General features: G+C 41.3%; 1 protein-coding gene across 1 annotated transcript; it reads left to right on the top strand.

Moving 5' to 3' along the window:
* Positions 1–1,060: 1,060 nt before the first annotated feature.
* LOC136423004 (short stature homeobox protein-like) lies at positions 1,061–17,140 on the top strand. Its single transcript, XM_066410982.1, has 4 exons — positions 1,061–1,880; positions 11,935–12,140; positions 14,912–14,969; positions 16,190–17,140. The coding sequence occupies exons 1-4, from the start codon at positions 1,640–1,642 to the stop codon at positions 16,480–16,482; spliced, it is 798 nt and encodes a 265-aa protein (XP_066267079.1). The 5' UTR covers positions 1,061–1,639; the 3' UTR covers positions 16,483–17,140.
* Positions 17,141–26,913: the final 9,773 nt, after the last annotated feature.

The raw sequence follows: 26,913 nt of genomic DNA, 5'->3' as shown, positions 1-26,913 counted from the left end.
AATGAGACCCTTTCTGGTTGGATAAGTACGTCTGGTCAGAACTTGCCACCTACGCCAATAATAAGGTATATGTACATCTCGACGAGGATGACCTTATCATTTAATTCACATGGAAAATAACTTTGACATGTGCCTTGTTGACATCACCAAGAGACCATCTCAATGTTGAGAAGAATTAAACTTTGGAATTTTTAAGATATAGACTTTAGGTGGTGAACAATATTGTATAGGATTAGAAGTTCATTGGCTCTGTCTGTGTACCCCTGGCGATGAACTAAAGTGTGGAGGGTTTTTTCGCTTGACGACACTGTGGGAGAACGATATTGTATAGTATCAGGCATTTGAATAGTCTGAATCTTTGGAAGTTCAACGGTCCTGTATACATGCGATGCGCCGAGCCATGAATTAAAGTGCGGATGTTTTTGTCTTTTTGCTCGACGACACTGCAAGGCGGTTGTATTTGAATATCACCTTGTCCTCCTGGTACAGCTTCAAATGTTGCGCTTCTATTTTGTATTGGACTAGGCATTAGAATCGTCTGTATCTTTTGAGGTTTGATTGCACTGTGTACGCCATGTAATGCGCTTTGCCATGGATGCTTTTTCTCGGTGAAGACATCACCTTGTCCTCCCGATAAAGATTTAAATGGTGCGCTACTCAGGATAGAACAATAATGTATTTGACTAAGCATTAGAATCATCTGTATCATTTCAAGTTCAACGGCTACATGTAATGCACCAAGCCATGAACAAAAGTGCGGCATTCATTTTACGTTCGACGTCCATGCGACGCGGTTGGATTTGGTATCGTCTTGTCCTCTTGATACAGATTCAAATGGTGCGCTAACAATATTGCATAGATCTAGAGCTAGACGTTTAATAGAATATCTTGAAGTTCAACGGCTCCGTCTGTAAACATGCAAAAACGCCGGGCGATGAACTGAAGTGCGGCGTTCTTTTTTCGCTTGACGACACTGCGCATGACACCGTACCGGTAGCACAGCGACCTGTCCCGGACACGAGGGACGACCCGTCACGTGATCCGTGACAGGCGGGGCCACAAATTGAACCTCGCGGCGCCCGCGGAGCTAGCCTCCTGGCAGCCGGGCAGGCCGGGAACTTGCGGGGTCTATCTGATGGTGCGATAAGTAATGGGCATGCGGGTAACTCAGGCTGATTTATTAATTAGCGGGTCTTGTCAATCGGGCATTAATAGCCAATGGGGTCGGGCTGTGCCGAGAGGTGCGGGGCAGTCGTGACATCAGCACCATGATTATGGAGTAATTTCATTACGCCGTGAGCGGAGCTGTAATCATTCAGAGCAGGGCTGTATAAAGGGCGGGATCGTCGCACTGGGCGGAGCCACACCGTACAGTCCACCGCTTTTCCCTCGGAACTACACGCCACCACCCCCGAGCAACCGGTGGAAGCAGACCCGGTAGAGTCACCCCCGATCAACGGCGACGACTTGCTCCCGTATAGACGGCGAAACTTTCTACCGCCACAAAAGTCAGACTTCCGGGAGTGACGAAAATAAGCGACGGAAGGATTCGTCCCCAGCCAAGTTTCCTAACCTGACTACAGACCGGGGAGACCGGAAATTTTGGTCGGGCCTACCTGCGACCCTCTCCCGAGGAACTATGGAAGAGTTGACGGCGTTTGTGTCCAAATCATTCGACGGGAAGGACAAGGCGGAGGAGATACGCGAAGAGCGGACGTACAAGGAAGTTCTCGGGGACTTGAAGGGGGACATTGACCAGAGGCACGGGGACTCGGGGGCTGAGTCCGATGTGGACGGGGACGATCTGTGCCCCGTGGGGTCCCCCGGGCTCCCCGTGGGTATGGGGACAGGAGAGAATAGCCCTGGCCCAGAAAACAAAGGTGAGTGTCCCGCCGTCACTTCTTCCAGAAAACGTAAACACGAAAAACGATTTATACACATCTACTAGCATAATTCCACCAGGGTACATAATTCCGCCACAATGAAAAGATACGTCCAAACAAATCTCAAACCCAACGTGCCCCAGTATAATGCACCCCTGTTTATATATCTAAACTGTGCATGACTGGTGGGTGATGCACTAGAGATTTCTCAAACCCACTGTTTTTCAAAGTGGCGGATTTACGTAAACCAACGAATTAATGTTAATGAAGGTTACACACCGACCCTGTTAAAGCGAACCCAACCGCGCCAATGTTGCACACATATCAGGACAATGATAAGTTTATCAAAACCCAGTCGTCCCCAGACCCACTGAACGAGTCAGTAAATCTTACACGAGTCTCTCCACTGATACAACAAGTTGCGTATGTGTACGGGTGCCGCTGTTGTGCGTTCGAACTGACGCAAAATTATAGTAGGGAAACTTGTCAATGAAAGCATATATCAAGCTAGAAAAGAAGCGAAAAGTCCACGCTAACAAATGATAAAATGTCGAAAAGAAATTCTTTGGAAATGCTTATTTACCATTGTTGGTTTTAAAATCATTTAAAACATTTAAGAGACGGAATATTTGTCTTAGATCTAACCACACGGCACGCGACGCGACAGTACATTGCTGCTAAACGTATCGTGTTGCACAGGGTCCTTCGGCCCACATGGCGATATCATGCGTTACACCAGGACTTGTAGCAAAATGTAGCGGGTCCTTAAAATCATGTTCACGAGATATATCCTCCTAAGGAGTCCTATGATGACCTAAAACCATTTCTCTGTGCATAGAATAGTTGTCGATTTTTTCACAAGAATCACCATTTAGTTCCGTTACTTCTGTGTAATACTCACTTTTATTTTGATAAAATATTTGCTGTTTTCAACAGCATTCTCAGGTCTCAGTTCTCATTTAAATAGCGACCAAGAGCTGCGTACGTGAAAAATATCAATATATTTTATGAAAATAAAGTTCCACCAATGATATGCATCACACATGCAGTAAGAGACAACAGGCAGACCCATTTATATAAATGTATGCATGAGGAGTTGCTCCTTTTCCGATACATGTATTTGACCATTTTTGTTTCATGCCGATATGGTTAGCCCTAGGGTCTGAAAAAACATGCAAAAAAACTGCCCGATGAATTACTCTGCCTTCAAAATCGGACGGCCCGTTTCCAGCTCCCACTTTCGTCCCATTCAGAAATGCAATATTTCAAAGTCCGGGTTTGCTTTGGTTTAACGTTTTGCTCAAAAGGTGGTCTGGTTGGATGTACATGTTTCTTAACAATTATTTGCTTTTTTTGTACACATGTACGTACTATCAGGGTGTGATGCTACTTCAGTATCAAAGAAATACCATAATACGTTGTTATGATGTTTGAATTTCTTCATAGTTGAATCACTCCAAAAAAATGCCGGTTTGGTAGTAAATACTTTGGTTACAGCGCGAAAGACAACTGTTGTTACAAGAAAGCCAGTGGTTGGAGGCTAACAAGGAAATATTTCATGAATTTCTAAACGATGTGTCATTCACTTGTGTTGTTGCTCACTTATATTCTGTCAGTCAAGGTTGAAAAATGTGATAATCATATTTGTTTAGGATATCTCTGTCGTTATAGTTACCGCAGAAATTTCAGGGGCAACATCAGAGAGCGTAGCAGGGTGACATCTGGCATTGAGGTGTGACATTGGCGATGAAATCCGAAATTGGGATGTAACATTGTCAATGTCACATTAGTTCGTGTCGTCAGGGCTGATGTGTTGGTGCACGTGATTGGTGAAGAGTAATTTGAAATATCAACCGTCGCGTAGGAGGATTTCTCTTTCTGGGGGAAAAATGTCAAACTACTAGAAGATACATCACAGGAGAGAAATCTTTATCTTTCACAACTAAGCGTCTACAAAGACGAAATATGATATTCCATATAGGACTTTAATTCTCATATCTAATTTCTTAAGTGATTTTTTTCTATGAATTTTTCAGTTTATATATTTTACATATTCTGCATCTGTAATTTTATAAATCAGTTTGTTGAAATACGAACTAACTCACTAAAAAGATCCACCAAATTCTGCTAAATATTCAAGCAATGCAACTAAGGTCTCCTTGAAGAGCGCGAACGGTTTTCATGGACCAAATGTTTCTGTGTGAAATACTGTATACGGCCTTATGAGTAGAGTATCGCACATGAAAAACTGTTCAAACGGAAAATATGCTGCATTTGTTCAATGTGTAGCTACTCCCCCACACCAAAACTTCTCTATTTCGTTCTTTGCAGACATAACCAAGTATACTGTCTAAGGCCACAGCAAGTAAATTTTATGGATGACATCCTCCGCAGACTCCAAAATTAATGAGATAGGGCGGAAAAAAAACAAGGAGGGCCAAAAAAACAAGATTCCTATATTTTCAAATTTCGAGATCATAAGTCTTGTTAAACAAGAATTGATGCGACGAAATATGATATCATGACCAACAGGTCTTTTACTCCTGTATTCAACCAATGAGGTTTCATATATAATATAAAACCTCCTTGATTTAATGTAAACATGTCCTTGTAGATGTGTATACATCTCAATAGACTTACTACAACAAATGCAGAAAAGAGCTTGTTGTACCATCATCTGAAGCAACTACACTGGGAATTCATATGCGATGAAACACAGTGTATACAGCTCAATTAACTAGACCCCCCCCCCCATTATTTATATAATGTCCTTGCTAGAACAAATGCAGAAAACAGCTTGTTATTATACCATCATGGGCAGGAACTACACTGGGTATTCATATGCAATGAAACACCTTAGACTGTCAACATTAAACTGTTCTTGAAGATGTGTATACAGCTCAATTAACTAGAACAAACGAAGAAAACAGCTTGTCATACCATCATGGGCAGGAACTACACTGGGTATTCATGTGTAATGAAACACCTTAGACTGTCAACGTTTACGACATATTTGCCAATTTTTGGCATGTTGACCACCGTCGGAGGGCAAAGAAATTTCTTGTTTTTTATTTCGAAATCAGGCGAAAATTAATGAGCGCGCTGATGTCATCCATAAAAATTACTTGCTGTGGCCTAATATATATAGATGTACAGTACATTGTATACGGATTTCTAAAACCATTTGTACGGAAAGTATATCACTCAGTTTAAAGCAAGTAGCATACGCATTGATATAGTTGGTACTGTGTATGTACAACATGATTCACATACACGCGACCGCATGTTATAGATTTCCGGATAACTTCCTTTGCTAAATTATTCATAGTTTGCTCTCGAAAATATGACCATTTCAAGCCTTTTAGAACCCTAGTCCTCAACTGTTAAACGCCGTATTTTGCCACGCTATCTTAAGTACGTAGACCATATTCAATACCATTTATATCCATAATGAAAATAGAAAATGTGTACTTTTGATGTTGAAACATGTCTCCAAAAGCCCTTAGAAAAATGGAATATACACATGCTAACCAAGAACGATTTTCTCTGGCATCTTGTTGATAAAAAGGACTGATATGAATTCATTTCATTTCCTTTACTCTGGCTGTATTATTCAATTTTCCCGATGAGTCAACAAATTGCATTTTACATAATAGCTTCGAAATTGCTTGCACTAAAAATCAGTTAATATTAGGGGTCGGATATTAAAGGAGAAAGATCGATAATATCATACAATTTCAGATGTTCTTTGTACTTAGATAATTAAGATTTCATAGACAAAGGATCTGCCTTCTAGTATTGCATGGCTGTATACAGTTCAAATCAACATTGTAGCATTCCATCGAAGCAGTAAGAATTGAAAAAAAATACCTTTACCTTTACCTTTTGTTGGGAAAGAAAAGACTATGATCTCAACAACTGCATTCTTTATGTAAAAAAAAACGCGATTTATATTTTGTTTGCTGAAATACAGAAAGAATTCTACCATGTTCATAGACTATGCTTGTCGTTTCTGCTACCATGCTAACGGTATCCAGTTCCGTAAAGCTTGTGCGATTTTCCTATCTAAACCCTTTTGTTAAACCATATCGACCACAGGATCTTTCATCCTGTGCAGGTATGTTTATACCAGCCCATTGTAAATACCTGCCTATTGTTTACGCTAGATAAGATCATGACAGTGACGGGAAGGAGGGTTATGGAACGAGACAACGTTGCCGTGCCCGCTCGCTTCGGTCGGTGCCGTGCGGCTTCGGAGCCGGCGCCCGCATTTTCCCCGCTTACGGTGTCACAATACCGCTGACAAAAGGCCGACAAGAGAAGTACACAATGGTAACAGGGAACCTCCACAATGGTACAACAAAAGCGGCGGCGAAATGTCACGCGACCAACACTTAAACCTGCAGATGTTCTACAAGAGATAAGAGACTGTAGAATCTTCAAAAGATGCTGTCAAACCCCGGGCGTTGCTACGTTCGTTGTCATAGTAACTAAAATACTAAAAATACAATTTTCCAGACACAAGCAGATCAACATTTTTTCTATATCAATATATACAACATAAATACCATCAAATTCTGCTATGAGATCATTTTTGAGAGAAGACTGACAGCTAAATATATGGACAGCGGCAAACTAAATTAAATCATCGCAGAAATAAAATGATTATTGCATCCGGGCAAAATATAAAATCTTTACCTGGCAAATATCCACATCTGGCTATCAAATAGAAGCATTTTCAGTATTTTTCAGTAAAAAAAAAGCAATGAGATATTTCGATTTGAAACTTGTTATGATACTCTAGTTCACTGCTAGGTGCCAGTGATTTACCAACTAATTCAATAATTCATACAGATCATTGATTTCAAATAACATGTGTAAAAATATATGACTACATTGTAAACTGGCATATATCTTCCATGTCTATTTTGTGATACATATTTACAACGTATTCAATACGCAAAAATACCTTGATCCAAAACATTGTACTACTTCGTTCACAATTTTCATAGTGTGGTTTGGTGTGGTTTGGTGTACATGTAGGTGATATTTTGTACCATTGAAAGGTCTAGACTCTAGACCAGTTATTTCTGCTTCAACAGTCAGCAAAATATTTTGCCCGAGGACAGTTTGAAATGTGATCACGTCGTTTGTACAACGTAACTTATTCTTCAAACACCAGATGAAAGCTTCATCCGGATTATCCGCGGGGATTTACAGCATAATGACATGGATACTCGCGTTTTCAAAGCCTCATGGTACCACATGAAAAATGTAAACATACGGGATTCCCAGTTCGTTTGGTTGACTTTCGCTATACTATATCTGCACTCTGTTTCATTCTTATTTTTGTTCTCACTAATTCTGATTGACAATGAATCTAAAGCATGGATAAGAAAAAAATGTTGGGTGAAATATTCGTAATCTGCTTTTTATTGAGAATACCGAGCAATATCCCCTTCGTAATTTTCACACAGCGTCTGTTGCCGAAGCTCTGCTCCTGATATGGTACCGGTGGTGTACTAGTAATAACCGATTAGTTCCAGCCATTCAGGAAGCGTAATCATGATTGTGATTGCTCTTTTCCTTTGGTGATCCTCCTTTCAAAATGTTAGCTTATCTGTGATAGCGGAAATGGGGGAAACGGACTGAAACGTCAAGAGGAAACACGGCGTTAGGTGTAGACAACACGACAGCGGATCGCCCCGCCAGGCGGGCGGCGCTACACCACAGCACAGCCGCAGGGAAGGAAGATTAAGCGCGATTTGTTTATTATCCTCTCGGAATGATATAATCATGACCATTTTGGAGATTACATGGATTGGGGGAACGACTGCGTCCCCAGAGGCTCTGCAAATGATCGCCTCGTATATTGAACCGGGAATGAAGCGCGTTAGTGAGGTAGAATAGCGGGGGCACTAGGCTTGAATTCGCCGAGGAACGGGGCAAACCCTGGCGTTACTGTTCTCTTGTGCGGCTACGGACTGAGATGGTGGATAGAGATTTCCGTATGCAGTACTCGAATAGTTTTATAATCATAGGATTACGAGTTATAAAATCGCTAACACATACATGCTTAAGCGTAGAGGAGACAGTGCTGATGAGTAACAACTAGAAAATCACAGATTCACACTAGTTGTAACGTAAATATTTTGCCCTGTGCCATTGGGTTTCAGGGTTTCAGGTCACCCGTGTTTTCCCCGAAAGATTCTACACACCTGTTAGATTGAATTCTTTTCATTTTTTTACTGTATTGCAGCTGTACAAAATGCTACTCCAGCCCATCTTGTATCGGCTTAATGTGATTTGGACGACATTTCTTTGGCACTTACATCGTTATGTATATCATATGGTAGCATGTCGGCAAGTCCCCCTGTTACATTATTGATATAGTAAATGTTTCACATATGTGCGGCTCTATAAAAGATAGGTCCATGTACATCCGAATAAAAGGACAACATCTGAAAAGACATAGCGTATAACAACAAGACTATATGAAATAACACAGAAAGCCCATAGTAAGCTACTTTGAGAAAAATACAAGTGAATAATTCCATTTTGTCGGTACTATTTTCGTATTGAACACTTCTCTCCTGTCAATCATGGCATAACATCTTAGAGTATATTCTAAGCGCAAAGAACGTTTTATTTGACGCATTTTAAGATGTTGTAGTTTCACAAAAACGTTTATAAGGTAAAACAATAAGCAAATCAAAAGTAGCCTGGCCATCCAAAAATTGTCATATGAACACTGACGCAAATGCTCTACTAATCAAGGGGAAAGCTGGAGTCAATCTGTGAGAAAATATTAAAGTTGCTGCCAACGTGCAAAATTGTAGTCATTTGTGAGATCATTAGATCCTTAATTCTGAGCGCTACAAGTGCGCATTCTTATTATGGAAGTCTTAGCGTTCGCAAATACTGATAGGCGGTGGTGATAACGTTACATAGATCAGATTCAGCTTTTGTCATGCCTATGGTGGCACACGTTTTAAATCTTTGTCAATTTCTTTTTGTTAACGACTCAGTATTTGTACACGATGTAAACAACATGTTATTTGATTTTATGGATACATTGCGTCATTGCATTTTTCGTCTGAAGGTATTTGATATGATAGGTTCGTGTTAGTCGAAATGCTCCAGTACTCCATACTACAACATTACAGATCATTCATGTGGATAGGGTCTGGTCTTTAGATAGTAAAAATGCTCGCAAAATCCATAAAGATTGTCAACCGTCTGCTGAAGATATTTCTCCAAGCCGTAGAATCGACTTTATAGACTCAATACGTCTGGAGACGTCCCTATAGCGTATGTCTTAAACCTTCTGATGTCTCAGAAATACAACAAAAATGTACAACAAAAATACAAAATGATACGGATGTGCATTTCAATATATAGTTCTTGAGAATGGGTGTGATATGATACACCGTGTACACGTATACAATAGCGGGTTACGACATGTTTCTAAAAACTACTAAAATAACTGAGGTCTCCAATGCTATGGGCTGGATATATTGAGTACATAGTATCAAATGTACACTGAAAAAAAATATATAAGGTTACAGATCTGCGTTTCAAAATACAGTTTTTGAGAATAGGTGTGATATGATACACCGTGTACACGTATACAACCGCGGGCTATGTGTATGATATGTTTCTAAAAACTACTGAAATAACTGTGTAATGCTCAGTCATTTTATGGCAAATCTGCGCCAGAATTTATCAAGTGAATCTATAAGAAATCTATCATTTCAAACTATAGCATACAGCTAGAAACATTACGTATAAAGGAATGTGTCTCTGTTTATATCTATACGGTCGGTCAGCTTTTCCTATAGTGTCAACAATCGTCAACTTGAAAGTCAACAATTCCTCTCCTGTAAAAAGTTCAGAAACAGAATTCTTCACACTATTTTGGGCAATAACAGAATAACGCTTGTACGAGTTGTTATCTTTCCTGCGGGTGTTGCTTATAAGCTTATCTCTACTCAGATCATGTAGATGGATAAAGAGTTGAATGAGTCTTATAGAGTAAACCTATACCATGTCGTATGGCCAAAATATGGCTCGGTAGCTTTTCGTATGGTGTCTACAATTATCAACAAGTCCTGTCATGATCACAGAAACAGAATTCTTCACCCTGTGTTTGAAAATACTAGTTGATGTTTTATCTTTCCTGGGGGTGTTGCCTATAAGCTTATCTCTATTCAGATCGTGTAGAACTCTAAAGAGTTGACTGAGACTTACAGAGTAAACCTATACCACGTCGTATAGCCAAAATAGGACTCGACAGCTTTTCACATGTTGTCCACAATTACCAATGCCAACTATCCCTGTCATAATCATAGAACTCTTCCCACAATGTTTGAAAATAAAAGACGACGTGATATCTTTCCTGCGGGTGTTGCCTATAAGCTTATCTCTTATTCAGATCGTGTAGAACTCTAAAGAGCTGAATGAGCCTTAAAGACTCAACCTATACCGTGTCGTATAGCCAAAAGTGGGCCCGATAGCTTTTCGTGTGGTGTCTGTAGCTACAATTATCAATGCCAACAATTCTGTTATAATCACAGAAACAGAAAATACTAGTCTATGTTTTATCTTTCCTGCGGGTGTTGCCCATAAGCTTATCTCTTATTCAGATCGTGTAGAACTCTAAAGAGCTGAATGAGCCTTGCAGAATGAAGCCGGGATGCGCCAGCTCTACCCGGGGTCAGGAACGGGGCAAAGAGATAATTTCTGGCGCGGCGATGAGAAGATTAAAGAGCAGAGGAGATAGAACGCCGCCAGGGGGCGTGGAGCCTGGGGGACAGGGACATGTCTCTTCACGTGTCATCTAGAGGTCGCACTGTCATTTGTCAACACGGTTTTCCCTATTGTATAAGCGCGGCTATATTTGGTGCGGATATAAAGCCTTGTTTTACCGGGATTGGGCTTGAAATACAGCTTGAAGGCATGGATACGGGATGTATACAGGTCAATAAATGTTTGAGGTAGCTATAGATATGGGTTGTATACATAGTATACATATCCTCTTGCGTTAAAGCTAGACTTCATATAAATGCACAATTTCATTTGGAGGCGTAGTAACGCTTCATTGGAATATTTACTCCGTGAATGAAAAAGAAATCTACATACTATATTAGAAACTTTAATCTGTGATCATTTCATCGACTGAAGGGTTGCCTAGGTCATATACAAGGTGGCTCATATAGAAAATGGTAGGGCTATATGGCCTAAAAAACGATCATGCAATCCCTGGAAAATAGAAAATTCTACGTAGCTTTCAACTGTTCAACTATTGGCATTTTATCGAACAGGAGTAGCCTTGACGTTTTTACATAATGTGCTCATACAGAGTTATATGGGAGTTTAAATGATCAGGCAACATTCCAATGGGATACGAAAGCCATCAACTCAGTTTGACGAGTGCCTTTGTAGAAAACTGCTCCCAGGAGAGTTTGTTACCACGAAATTTCGTAACTCAAAGTTGAGTGCTGTTTGTATGACAAAATACAGATGTGACCTGCGTAAAATGAAATAGGTGAAAAAAATGTGACAGGTTCTCGAAAGGTAATGCTTTTGAGGACGAAGACGAAGTGAAACAACGTCGCATACAGAATTTGGCCCCGGATTATGAGAATTTGCCCCAATTTTCTGGTCTTAAACTAGATCACAGAGCATTATTAGAGCTTAAGGGGAAAGCTATTATCAAGATCCTGTCATACAGCGTTAAGATTGGCTTTGATCTAAATGCACCGTAGCTCATAGCTGAAACGTTATTCAGTGATGATCTATATTTGCACGTTCTCGCCCATATGGGCTTAATACAGTAGCCTATTACATGAAAGACTAAAGGTAGAATATCATCACTTGTAGTGTTCATAGTGAATAAGAGGGGAAGCAAAACTATACTATCTCTTAGTCTGTCACTGCCGTCTTCTCCCTTCTTAAAACAAGTGTGTACGAATTCACAATTAACAAGGTCGATATGCCAACGTACATGTCTCAAGTCCCATATGACATGACAACTTTTGCTTTATTTCAGATCCGTCCAAACCCGGCGAGAAAAAAGACGACCTGGAGTCGCCCAACTCGAAGGAGGGGAAGCTGAAACAGCGCCGCTCCAGAACGAACTTCACCCTGGAGCAGCTTCAAGAGCTGGAGCGCCTGTTCGACGAGACGCACTACCCAGACGCCTTCATGCGGGAGGAACTGTCACAACGACTAGGACTGTCAGAGGCGAGAGTACAGGTACGAATAACGGATCCTACGCACATACACACACCTAGGTTTTCTTATGGCGGCACTACCAAGACGCCTTCATGCGGGAGGAACTGTCACAACGACTAGGACTGTCAGAGGCGAGAGTACAGGTACGATTATTAGAGCCTATACAAAGTTACTACACTTACGACGGGAGGCACTACCTAGACGCGTTCATGCAGAAAGTTACTACACCTATAAAGCCCTAGGTTTTCTTATGACGAGACGCACTACCCAGACGCCTTCATGCGGGAGGAACTGTCACAACGGCTAGGACTGTCAGAGGCGAGAGTACAGGTATGAATACTAGAGCCTACACAAAGTTACTACACATATAAAGCCCTAGGTTTTCTTATGACGAGACGCACTACCCAGACGCCTTCATGAGTGAGGAACTGTCACAACGACTAGGACTGTCAGAGGCGAGAGTACAGGTACGAGTACTAGAGCCTAGACAAAGTTACCACACATACACACCCCTAGGTTTTCCTATGACGAGACGCACTACCCAGACGCCTTCATGCGGGAGGAACTGTCACAACGGCTAGGACTGTCAGAGGCGAGAGTACAGGTACGAGTACTAGAGCCTAGACAAAGTTACCACACATACACACCCCTAGGTTTTCCTATGACGAGACGCACTACCCAGACACCTTCATGCGGGAGGAACTGTCACAACGGCTAGGTCTGTCAGAGGCGAGAGTACAGGTACGAATACTAGAGGCTACACAAAGTTACTACACTTACGACGGGAGGCACTACCTAGACGCGTTCATGCAGAAAGTTACTACACATATAAAGCCCTAGGTTTTATTATAACGAGACGCACTACCCAGACGCCTTCATGAGTGAGGAACTGTCACAACGGCTAGGACTGTCAGAGGCGAGAGTACAGGTACGAATACTAGAGCCTACACAAAGTTACTACACCTATAAAGCTCTAGGTTTTCTTATGATGAGACGCACTACCCAGACGCATTCATGAGTGAGGAACTGTCACAACGGCTAGGACTGTCAGAAGCGAGAGTACAGGTACGAATACTGAACTCGGGCTATCAGAGGCAAGAGTACAGGTACGAATAATGGATCCTACACATAAACACCCCTAGGTTTTCTTATGCCGGTACCACCAATACGCCTTCATGAAGGAGGGGTTACCACAACGGCTGAGTTCAGAGTAACGTTAACTCGTGTCAGGTTATTCTGATATGATCTGCGTAAAATGAAATAGATGAGAAAAATGCGACAGTTCTCGAAAGGTAATGTTTTCGAATTTCGAAGACGAGAACGAAGTAGAACAACGTTGCATACAGAATTTGGCCCCGTATCATTGGAATTTGTCTCAATTGTCGACTCGTGTCAGGTTATCCCAAGTGCAGACGATACGTTTCAGGCCCATGTCAGCGGAATCTCCCCTCCGACCGGTGATTTGATCAGGGTGACGGATACCATACTGGATCGCATTAGGACGGCTGATGAGATCCGGACATGAGACGTAATGATCATGACCGTACTGATGATGAAAAGTAGTACACTTAGCGCCGTGAGGTTCCGTTTCCGGGAGAGGACAGGGCACGTTGGAGTCAACTTGCGTTCTAAAGGATGATTTCGGGTCAAGTCTTGGCAAAAGGAGTATTTTCGTAGTGTGTACTTATGAGAAAAGCGTCTTAACTTCCACATTTCTACTCTTTCACAGGAGTCTGTATTTATAAGAAGCGATCATATGTTTTGTTTTGGCATTCTTTGTAGGTATTACGTTTTCGTTCACTTGCACGTTATATTCAGTTTATGTACTTTCTTTCTTGTAAGGAAAACAACGCGAAGTAGCAACAGATTCTATTTTGTCTTTATCGAAACAAATCAAAAGAACAAAAGCGCAAGGCGTCAGAATATATAGACTCCAGATCTTCTCAAACCTTACCACAGATCAGTCCATTTCGCCTACCAGCAGTCTAGACATTCACTCACTACTTAATCAAACTACCTCGGCGAAGGCTTGTTGTCATTTCAAGACGTCTCAACATCATTTTCTTGTCAGTCTGACAAGATTTAGAATTGCCTCACAAGCAACGGTACCGTACGTCTGTCCACGATGCTCGGAACCTTTGTCAGAATCGCCGGCAAAATTAGATTATCCTTCGATGAAATTCTACGGGAATGATTCTGTGCGGAGCAAATCTGCCGTCCAATATTCCAAACTCGATTTGTATTTCCTCGCCCCAACACAATTAGCCGGCGCTGCGCCCATCTCCCGCCGTTTATTCTCGTCCAATTTGTGTCGTCCCCACGGCGACAAATCGGATTGCCGGACTCGGCGGGCGCAGGATCGCTTCTGTCGGGCCCATCACCAGGTCCCGGCGCAGATGAAATTTTCCACATTTCAAGGCAGATTCGTTTCCAATCAGCGGGTCGTGTCGTCATCCCGCATCAGCTGCAATTGCGTTTCCCGCCAAATTAAATCTGTCCTCGGGCCCGTACGTCCTGTATGACGAGGAGATGGGAATGTCGAGGGCTCTCTAAGCAGAGGTTAGGCACTGAATGTCTTTAAGACATGTCTATTGGACGTTCTATTTTCTTTTCGTCTGCCGGTCAAACAGAAACCTGACAAAGTCAAAAGCCCGACAAAAACGCCTAATGTCCCAAACAAGACGGAGCCTGACCTCTCCTTGGAGAGTACAGAAAGGTACAGTCAGTACATAACAGCGTTTACCGTATGGGAATCTGTCCTTGGTGCTGAATGCCGTGTTTCTGTGTTTCAGGTCTGGTTTCAAAACCGGCGAGCCAAGTGTAGGAAACAAGAGAACCAGTTACAGAAAGGTGAGGAACTCTATAGTATGTATATAAAAGAAACACTTTATATGGCACATATAGGTCGCACGTAATCTCCAATGCAACAATATTTTCAAGGTTATATGCATTACGCGTTGGCAATTGTTACAAAAAGTATGAGAGCTGCGTGGATATTTGACACCATACATGTCTCGAAGTAAAAGGAGCTACGCTTTTGGAGAATCTTCAAATGTTCTTGAATACTTGTGGACAAAATACAAAAAAAATCTCATTTTAGCTTTAACATAAGACTTGACAAAACGATGATGTAACACAAAATGTATTAGTTTAGAGGCAGTTAAAAGATCACTCTAACTTCAATTCTGACCAACTTACTTCTTTGGAACCCGATTTGTTTCCGTTTCACGGGGTACAACTTACGTAATAAAAATGTCGTGAGGCAGCCAATCAGCGAGCGATGAAGCGCCACAATCTTGTCTTCTGGTGTGCTTCGGTGTTCAAAATAAGCTTGCCAATCAAGTGGTAGAGAATTTTCTGAAGACAAAGATTATCGCCATATCTACAAATTGAATCGAAATATATTGAGCGCAGTCGTATATGGTAACAATCTAACATCAAAGGTATCGAGAAGAACAACTGCCCCGTCGGCTACCCCACACCATGTTGATGACGTTGGTTGTACCCCGTGTGTATGGGATGTTACTTTCAGGTGCTGTATGTGAGTCGTATCAGACTTCTCTTTACCCGACCTTTAGTTTAAGACGTACTTCCATATGTTGTATTTTGTGTCGATTTGTAGAGACCTTGGTGTGACGTATTGAAATTTTTTTTTTTTTTTCAAACTTAATCCAACACAAAATAATGGTGACTCACCTTATCTCTCGACCGACTGTTCTGACGTAACGTTACTGATCTTTGGGAAGTGTGACGTCTGGAGTTCATGGGTCAAAGGTGCCCGGAAGTCGATACCTGCCGCCGTCCCGGTTTTAACTTCAGTTAAATGGACCATGATGTGTATAGCCTACTTTACGCCTATCATAAAGTAGCGAGTCACAATTTTCTTGTGTTGGATCAAGAAGAAGAACTTTCAATATGTACTGGACCAACACAGAGGAGATTTCATCACTTTTGTTCTTTAAGTTTGCCGTGTTGAATGTATCTGACCCGCGCTCTTTGTGCCCCAGGCGGAGACATGTTGTGTTCAGCGTTGCGAGGCAATCTGACCACGCGTGTTTCTGCCCCCTCAGGTATGATGATGGGCTCCAACCTCGACACCTGCCGGGTGGCACCCTACATGAACATGGGCACAGTGCGCATGCCCTTCGAAAGAGTCCAGGCACACCTCCAGTTCGATGCTGCTGCGCATGCGCCACATCCAAGCATGATGCTCTACGCGCCTGCGCCGTACGCGCTACCCATCACGTCCATGGCTGGTTCCCTGGCTGCGGGGTCGCTTGAGGTCACCAAGAATAGCAAGAACAACAGTATCGCCGACCTGAGGCTGAAGGCACGTAAACATGCCGAAGCGCTAGGGTTATAAGGGCAAAGGGCAAAGGCCAACCTGCACATCATACTTCATCTCAGGAAATCTCACCGTTTTAGAACTTTGACTGGAAGGTGTTACATCTTTACTCGTTATTTGATGCAAGCGATGAATGCTTGTAAATTCCGAGCAGTAGATGAAAAATGCAAAGACTTTTTTTGCTCGAATGAGCTTTTCCAAAAGACTATTTGCTACACAGAGCACGCAGCATCACAGACCTTTTTAGAAGATCCGGATCGAAAAGAAACAGTTGTGTTGCTTTTCGTTAAAAAAATCTATTCTGTCCAATTTCTGGTCACTAGATGTGTCTCAGCGTATTATGAGTTCCAACATATACCTATACAGTCTTTGCTATAAAATCGAACTCCATTCAATGTATGACGTATTGCAATGTGGCAATTGAAATTTTTGCACAGGGACATTCGAATTGTTGCCACGTGATGATCACGTGAAGGACAACAACACGATGGAGGCCTGAGAACTTGACACATCACTTGAGAGATCCATGACGTTCACGTGACTGATCCGTGAGATTCACGTGTACATCTCCGTCGAATGTCTAAATGTCATTATAGCAAAGTGGCTAGAAAGATGGCATATTTTGAAAGGTGCCCTCTTTGAAACAAATGACAATGCATTTCACTTCTCTCACCAAGCCATATCCACACAGCACGCGATATCATGTGACCATATCGGTCTTGAGGACATTGAATCGTGCACATCTATATTGTGGTCCCATCATGCACCCTTGAGGAACACAGGACATCGTGCAAATATATGCCATGTTGTCCCTCTTGGCATGATGCGTAGCGTTATGCTAAACTATCTACACTGCCATGATGCCATGACATTACACACGCATACTTTGCTAACAAGTCGTTGTAGGCTGTGTTTAGTTGTTGCTTGCTTCTGGCTACAGTTTGTAGAGATTTGCATCTTTTTCACCACTGCCAAGTAGAGCGCCATATGTTTTTCATAGGAAATCAGAGGATCCCAAGACTATGTACAGATAAAATTTACGTTCACTATCTTTCACACGTTCAGATCCTTGCAATTAACATAAGAGAAAGAGAGAGATACCCACCAGTATTGTTGAACGATTCACGATGTAGTCCCCCTTCACATGCACAAATCACAGCATCACCCGACCCGTGTACGACGTTTGTATATCCGTGCTTGGTGTATATGTTTGTACATAATGTGATATTTATTGTCTGTATGTCTGTATGTGTGTAAATGGCCCGATTTTTATGGCCAAATGGCCAAATGGCCAAGTTTTCGGAGTCGACTCTGGGCTGTGTGTGAGGAGCTTTCCTACTATAAAAAGCTACTTGAGCGGCCTAGGGTTCTCCTTGCACAGTCCAAATTGACTAAGAAACGCAAGTGTACATTGGGCCAGTATGTCTGCATGGTTCCAGGCATGGGACGCTGGAATTCCATGTAAATTGATTATAGGTAAAACGGCCGAATGGCTAATGATGATTAAATCTTTAAAACTGCAACAGAAATGGCATTTGAACATTGTATTCACTGTGTTGTACCAGGGTCACATTTCCAAAGAGGCGCCCGGCCGGGCAGTTTGTGGGTACGAAAAATACGATATAAAAGACATCAAAACATACAACATTTGATTAGCCATGAGCATAGTTTTGTACATTTCTTGATATACACTTATTTTTAGATGCCGCAAACAGCCCGACTGGGCACTTCGTTTTAGAGCTGTGGCCTTAACATAATCGTGAATAACGTTGATATTGTAATGCTCATATACTGATATAGGTGAGCGGCTCTCAAACAGTACGTAATCGGGGCATATGCTCCTTAGATAGTGGTGCCTTTTTGTTCCGATACTAGTTCTTCCAGGAAACCGACTGACAACAGTTAATTTCTGTGATGCCCATTCATCCTCCTCCGAGATGACTGTCGCAGGGCACATTCTATACTACTTCTCTCAATTATAGCTTGATTTAATTTGTACATTTGGCAGGGAAATGACGGGAATTCCCGGAGGGCGAACGCCTAATGGATAAAACGGCCCGAATCCCCGGAGGGCGGGAGTTTAATGGCTATAATTGCTGGTGTCGTTGCTTTCAGTGTAAATCAATTATGCTCATGACTTATACATGAAAACAAGCCCGGGCGGGCCACAGAGGGTCGGCGCGATGTTGTTTTTGGCAGATTTTATAAATGACAATACGTCATTCCGACGACAGCCTCGAGTTTAGAAAAAGCTAGGCCTTGCACTTGTTCAAAAGCGACGCCTGGTGTCAGACCTTGCACTGCATGGACAGCATTTCAATAGAGAAAGAACACACAAGAAATATCGATAATTCTATTATATCACAGTGGTGGTCTATATTAAATAATCGACCATATAGCTGATAAGATTAGCCAATAATGCGATCATATCGCGGAACAGGCGATGCAGGAATTTGATTATTGGTCAACCGAATATCGATCACTCATCGGCCGATCCAATTAGTGCCGCGACCCCCCGCTGACCCCGCCGGAGTGGTGGAAGCGTCAGAAAGGTACATGAAGTATCAGAGGTGCTGCACTGCTGACGATTTAAAGCAACATAAACATTCCTGAAGAATACCAAACGTTCAAAACATAAAAAGATTCAGAAGCAGATGAGAAGCTACATTACTAATGGTTTAGACACAAGGTGGTTTTGAACTAAACCATGCTGCTGTGGATCATATTTACAGCTATCATTTTTTTTTTTTTTTTATTCGTCAAAATAATACAACTGTACAACATAAGGCACCATCCAGCAAATCAATCTTGAGACATCATATAGTATTACATAAAGTGTTCCATTTACCCAGGTGTTTCTCTTGTCTTCCCCTCCTTGCTGCGATTATATATTCTAATTGGTAGAATAAATTAACATACTTAAGAAATGTCTGAAAATTTAAATATGATTTGCCTCTGCTTTGAAATATATGTCTTTTGGCCAATAGAATTATAAGATTTTGGAGACAATTTTCGGAGGATAAATTTCCAAATATAACATTGAAGGGGTTTAAATTCAAATTCTGTCCTGTTTTATTGTTATACCAAATTTTGATTTCGTTCCAAAAAGAGACTACACCGATACAATCCCAGAAGACATGAGTGTATGTTTCTTCTTCAAGATGGCAATCTTGAATACAGCTATCATTAATATCTTGCAAATCTTGCAAGTATGATATCATAATAAAATCATAATGTAAAATAGACATTGTTATGTCGCAATGCCTGAAAGGGCTAGGAAGAAAATGTCAACAAGTAGAATTGAGAACAGAAATGAGCACGGCAAGTTCACTATTCAATATACATGTATATTAATAACAAGTTTCTTAGAGTGATATCATACGCAGAAAAAATTTCCGAAATGCACCCTCCCAAAATAAAGTTTGACTGTTTCCAATACGTGATTTTATGTTTTAAAGATATCAGAGAATTACAATGAATAAAGTTATTCAATAGACGTTGTAAACGGAACATTATTCACGGCATACGTCTTAGAATTGATGAAAGTGTCTACCGTCAAATTTATTGGTGGCATAAGTCGCTACTTCTGAGGGTTTATGTTCGGTCTACACAGCAGGGGAACTTGATGAGGCATATATTTGGGTGCACATCGGTATAACGACCACTTATGTGACATTTTCTGTGAGATGCATTTTTCATTTGCAAGCAATTTCCAAACCCTTTCTGATTTTTATTCCTCATTGACAATTCTTTAATCATATATCTTTATATGATAATATACACCAATGATGATATGTACGATACATCTTAATATGATGATATGTACCAATGATGGTATGTACCAAAATCGGCGGGTAAAGTATATGGAAATATTATATATTAGATATCAAATACCTCTGCCCTCAGAAAGCCGACAACATGGATAATGACAGACTACAGCACTTAAGTAATTAGAAATGACATAAAGCAGACATGGCGCGACCCGTCACAGGAACAATGGAACACCGCGTCATGCGTCATCATTACCCATCATGCCCTCGGGTGACGGCTTAATTAGTAGCTGAGGGAGGCTGAGGGGTCAGCCAAGGGTAAAGGTCACTGATTCACAAATGTGAGTTGGCGTTTTCTACATCTTCAATAGGAACCGATAAAGTTCCCTTTAATAAGAATGCCTTAAGAGTTACAACATATCCAAGCATAAGTTGATGAAGTTTAGGCATCCGGGTAATAAAATACCCAAAAAATAGTCGCTAAAGCAACTGGATAAAATTTTGAATTTTTTTCCCAAATTTTCTCCAGTTGCCTGATCAACTATTTTTGTAAGCATCTCTTACTTTCTCTACATGTATGTCTACATTATATTGAAGACAGTTACAAACGTTATGAATGTCTTGGCCAAAAAAACTTTTATTTTTACCTCTTTGAATTGAGTTCACTTTTCTCTTTGATGCCTGATTACTTAAGGATCACTAACCTCGAGATTTGTGTCTGCCTGCATCTGTCAGGTGAAAATTTACGGCACACAAATTTGCTGCGCTTCTAGCCTTGTTTTTCCAGCTTGGTTAGAATACATAATGGAGACGGTTTTGTTTTGGGTAGCTATTTTTCAGGTACATTGTCCATAAGAACCAAAAGGCCTACACATACATGAAAGACATTTCTATAACAAAAATAAGTGATTCTACGCACTCTAGTTTTCGTTGTTTCCAAATTTATCTAGGACCAAACCCATGTACTGGGCGTCGCGCAAATTAACCAAGCCACTTATCCGCTCATAATGTATCGTAACATAATGTAAAATCAAGCATTTTGATGCAACTCTAAAGAGTGGTAATGCTTTTTTAGCTGAACAATGTGTTACCGGTACCATAATCTAAATGTCTACATTTTCTTAGCATTGGGATAGAACGGATGATCTGAAGTTTGCTACAAGTGATAGGGCTACTTTCAACAATATTTCGTCATGTAAAATACTGGCATATCAACATATTTGATAGTAGACGAAAATCAATAACCAGGGGATGACCGGTGTGCTTGTCACAGCGTCTCGGTGTTGAGCAGCAGAGTTACACGGGCAGTAGCAGGCACAGCAGCGCTCCTAGCGGCAGACTGTAGTACATGGAGCTGCAACAAAATCATAAGAGCTCAGTCACATACACATTTTCCATGAAGAAAAAAGTTACAAAGCTGTCGACAAGTATTTTTGCCCGAGTCCTTCTTACCAGGAACATTAGCCGCAGGGCTACATAGATCCGCCACTTTGAAAAATAGTGGGTTTGAGAGATCTCTAGTGCAGCACTCCCAGGTATGCACAGTTAAGATATACAGGAGTGTATTGTACTGGTGGGGCGTTGGGTTGGAGATCTGTTTGGAAGTATCTTTTCAGGGTGGTGGAATCATATACCCTGGTGGAATCATGTTAGTAGATGCTATATATTTAGTAGTAATAATAATATAATGCCCATTTTCTTACCTAGCCCGGGTGCCATCCTAGTTAGTTTTCCGGAGCTCAAGGGAGAGTATGGGAGCTCCGGCAAACTACCTAGGACGGCACCAGGGCTACGTCTTACCTCCAGAAAATGAGAATGCGCCTCACGCTCTGGAGATGGATTGTAGTTAGGATGAAGCCGACCGCCAACTGTGTAGCCAGCCATGCCATGCAAGTGTGCAAGAAGCGCCACACGGCGGATGGAAGGCGTGAATGCAGGTCAAGCTTGGCCACCTGTGTAGGACATTGCAGTAAGATGAATAATTTTCTTCCGAATGAGTGGTTCCGTATAAAATGACATGAACATTTGGAAAAAATTCAACCAAAGAAAATGAGTAAAATTGAGATTAGAAAAGTTTTAGTTTGCTTTATCAAGTTCTCATAATAAAGGAACAAAGAAGAGCCACCTTTCTGTCTGCAGTGACAACTACAGCCCACGCGCTGAACCCGATGAATATGCCCGGATGTGGCCCGTGCCACAGAGCCGACACCAGGAAGGTCAGCACAGTGCGCATGCGTGTAAAACGGTAGTACACCAACCTGTTGGAAATAACATATGTCAATTTTTGGTCAACTTTGATCATGAGAATCAAAAAGTTAAAACAAACACACGGCGTCCAGTAAAATAACAGGATTTTCGAAAACACTGATTAGAAAAGAAATATCTTCTGACGATAAACAGTCTTGAAATTCCTACCGTTTCAGCCAAGCAGAAGTAGTTTTATTCCAGTTCCGAGTGAAATTAGCCATATTTGTCGACAGCTGAAAAACATGCAATTCATGTTACATTAAGCTAGAAATTTGAGCGCATTATCATATAGGGAACTTTGATGCACATGTATATATCAACATAAGGTAGGCGTAGGTCATACAAGAATTCCTAGTGGACTCTCACAGAAACAGTTTGAAACCGAGTCACATACCATAAAACAGGCTACGTGCCTGAGGTGTCGCCAAAAAGAATCAATTTTGAGCAAGATCATCCGTTACAATGTACCTCCAGAGTGAAGAAATGATAGTCAGATAAAGCATCCCAGCGCCCCCTGGCGTCCCTCCCATTGTACCCTAGGCCGGAAGCGTTGCATAGTCCCTCACCTGAAACCAACAAATAATATCTTGTACAAGTTTCCATTCATTCATTAATTCCTCACTCCATTCATTCCTCGTCCAATCTTAACATTGCTTTGAAATGAAGTATACACGCTCTATTTAGTGCCTAGGAATGGAGGTATTGTAGATTAAGTAGCTCAAATTGGACTACAACTACTAAATGCGTATGTACACATGTAGTTAACGATGATTCGTTGTTCAGCGTCTACTTACTTAGTGACCAGAGCCAGTAATAGTTCAGTCTCGCGAGAAACGACGAGATCCACAAGTAAAAGAGCCTGTGCAGAAACGGCGTTCTCTCCACAAAGTCAAGATCTGCAATGAAAGGGTGCCAGTAAGGCTTCCAATCTTTTTATACGTTCAGAACCGACACATATTGTTTGGCATCATATAATAATAATCATCGCGATTTACGTCCGATATGAGTCCCTCCTGACTCCAGAAGTACAGGTGTAGTCGCGGTTAAGTAAAAAAAAATCAGAGAAAATAGCAGGCTTAGACAAGGAGATAGAAGTGTGATATAATGGCAGATTTTACCTCCGTTTTTGTGTAAGGGAAAGACATTCCCTGCGGCACCATGGGCACTGAAGAACACTGCGGCTATCACCATCTTGTACAACACCAATGTCTGGTAAGTAAATCACAACGGGCATGAACAACAGCAAACTGTAAATCTCTCGTTCGAAATACTGCAGCAAAATTGCATAACGCTTACTGACTTAACCGTTGCCGTCATAATGCCAAAATTATAATTTAGTGACCTTTGGTGCCGATTTCTGAGGAAGCCCGCCGTACTCCGTGAAGCGGTACAGTGGTCCTGCCAGCAGCCCCGGAGCGCTGAAAAGGTACTCGAGCTGGGACAGCAGCAGCGACCATTGATGTAACGGGACTGTCAAGGAGAATGAATGAGATGAGAGAAATACAATGGAAAATGCATTGTAGAATGAAAGCCCTTATTCGTTCGTATGATACATTATTAAACTTTGAATAGGGACGGTGGCATGCGCAGGTATCGACTTTCCTTCACCTTTGACTCTTTCCGAGACGTCACAAGTCCCTAAGATCAGTACGCGTCAGGATAGTGGGTCGAATTTCTGCTGACGGCCGATGGATTAGACAGAAACTTAGATGAGGCATCCTTTGATTCGTTTTATGTAGGATGAATGAAAAAAAAACTAACTATGAGATATATCGTTAGTACAACGTAAGAAATTTCACACTTCAACAATGATCATTTTCTATGTCAACCACGTTGTTAAGTTTTCAAGTGCACATTTGTGTATCGTCAAGTCATACAGCATTCAATGTAACTTCTATCCTAATTTCTCCTATCAAATTACCTTGAACTTGTTCTTTCCGCGAGTCAGGAGCCCCAGACGTCTTGTATCCTCCGTCATGTTGTATCATAGCCAGATCTGTCACCTTTTGTGTTAGCATCATCAGTGACCTTCGACAGTTTAAAATTTTGGTCAAGCTTAAAATGATAAAACTGTCATATCAACATAGGAAGCTTCGAAGGGATCGGCCTAATGAGTACCGAATTACAAGAGGAAAATTGCTGCACCTAATCTGTCTGTATCAATTTAGCCGGTATAACCGCCGTTAGGCGAAACACATCAGCTTGAAAAGAAGACCTAATGAAAAGAAGAGTAAGGATTTTGGCATGAAAAGCGCAGTATTTGACAATTTTCATTTGTACACTCTGTAGTCGCGCCTGCCATGTTGACGTCGCATTCTTCTTCCCTGGAGTTTTCCTAACTAAACCTTTGAATCTGTTACTTAAAGTGTTTGATACTCTCACAGTCTCACCATAAAGTCAAGTTACTTGTTGGTCATCAGAAGCATTTTCTTCAGGGGACCCCAGGGAATCCGGCATGTCAAAGCCCCCCCCCCCCCCCATAATCACATATCAATTGAATAGTCGCCACTCCTGCATTTGGTGTCAATTTCTTCTTCTCTTGAGTTTTCCCAACTACAACATTGTATTTTTTGGTTAGAATGTATGATTTTCTTCATATCAATCAAAGTTAATAGTTCATCATAAGAATTATTCTTTTGTGGGAGACCAAAGAATTTGGAATGCCAAAGCGCCCATTTTTCCCATGGTCACTTGTAGACTCTAAGATCACACCTCCTATACTGACGTCAAATTCGTCTTCCCTGGAGTTTTCTCCTCTTTAACTTTGTATTTATTACTTACAGTGTATGTTCCTCTCTTCATAAAGTCAAGTTATTTGTTGTTCATACGAAACATTCCTTCATGGGACCTCAGGGAATCCGGCATGTCAAAGCGCCCCCCCCCCCCACAATCACATATAAATTGAATAGTCGCCACTCCTGGATTTGGTGTCAATTTCTTCTTCTCTTGAGTTTTCCCAACTACAATATTGTATTTTCTGGTTAGAATGTATGATTTTCTTCATATCAATCAAAGTTAATTGTTCATCATAAGAATTATTCTTTTATGTGAGACCAAAGAATTTGGAATGCCAAAGCGCCTTTTTTTTTCCTATGGTCTCTTGTAGACTCTAAGATCACACCTCCTATACTGACATCAAATTCGTCATACCTAGAGTTTTCTCAACTACAACTTTCCATTCATTACTACAGTGTATGTTTCTCTCTTCATAAAGTCAAGATTCTTGTTGTTCATACGAAACATTTCTTCAGGGGACCCCAGGGAATCCGGCTTGTCAAACCGCCCCCCCTCCCCCATAGCCACATATAGATGGAATAGTCGCCACTCCTGCATTTGGTGTAAATTTCTATAGCGACTTCTCTTGAGTTTTCCTAATTACAACATTGTATTTGTTGGTTAGAGTGTATATTTCTCTCACTATGAACTCAGGTCATTTGTTTATCATAAGATTTATTCTTGCATGGGAGACCAAAGAATTTCGAATGCCAAAGCGCCTATTTTTCCCATGGTCACTTTTAGACTCCAAGATCGCACCTCCTATACTGACGTCAAATTCGTCTCCCCTGGAGTTTTCCCCTCTTTAACTTTGCATTTATTACTTACAGTGTATGTTCCTCTCTTCATAAAGTCAAGTCATTTGTTGTTCATAAGAAACACTTCTTCAGGGGACCCCAGGGAATCCGGCATGTCAAAGCCCCCTCCCCCCTATAATCACATATATATCAATTGAATAGTCGCCACTCCTGCATTTGGTGTCAATTTCTACTTCTCTTCAGTTTTCCCAACAACAAACATTGTATTTTCTGGTTAGAGTGTATGCTGCCCTTACTTTAAATCAAAGTTACTTAAGCTTGTTGATCATAAGAGTTAGTCTTGTATAGGAGACCAAAGAATTTGGCATATCAAAGCGGCTATTTTCCCCATGGTCACATGTAGACTCTAAGGCCGCTCCTCCTATACTGACGTCAAATTCATCCTCCCTAGAGTTTTCCCACCTTCAACTTTGCATTTCTTATTAAGAGCGTATTTTTCTCTTTTCATAAAGTCAAGTTAATTGTTGTTCATAAGAAACATTTCTTCAGGGGACCCCAGGGAATCCGGCATGTCAAAGCCCCCCCTCTATAATCACATATCAACTGAATAGTCGCCACTCCTACATTTGGTGTCAATTTCTACTTCTCTTGAGTTTTCCTAATTACAACATTGTATTTGTTTGGTAGAGTGTACATTTCTCTCACTTTTAATTCAGGTCATTTGTTTATCATAAAAATTATTCTTGCATGGGAGACCAAAGAAATGAAATTGGAATGCCAAAGCGGCTATTTTTCCCATGGTCACTTGTAGACTCTAAGATCGCACCTCCTATACTGACGTCAAACTCGTCTTCCCTGGAGTTTTCCCCTCTTAAACTTTGCATTTATTACTTACAGTG

The sequence above is a fragment of the Branchiostoma lanceolatum genome, chromosome 17, assembly GCF_035083965.1.
Source record: "Branchiostoma lanceolatum isolate klBraLanc5 chromosome 17, klBraLanc5.hap2, whole genome shotgun sequence".
Lineage (NCBI taxonomy): Eukaryota > Metazoa > Chordata > Leptocardii > Amphioxiformes > Branchiostomatidae > Branchiostoma > Branchiostoma lanceolatum.
Note: the sequence above shows the minus strand (reverse complement) of the source record. Positions and strands in the feature narration are given on the sequence as shown.

Coding starts and splice junctions, on each gene's coding strand:
- LOC136423004 (XM_066410982.1), top strand. CDS start 1,640: ATGGAAGAGTTGACGGCGTTTGTGTCCAAATCATTCGACGGGAAGGAC. Junction 1,881..11,934: donor CCCTGGCCCAGAAAACAAAG/GTGAGTGTCCCG, acceptor GCTTTATTTCAG/ATCCGTCCAAACCCGGCGAG. Junction 14,970..16,189: donor AGAGAACCAGTTACAGAAAG/GTGAGGAACTCT, acceptor CTGCCCCCTCAG/GTATGATGATGGGCTCCAAC.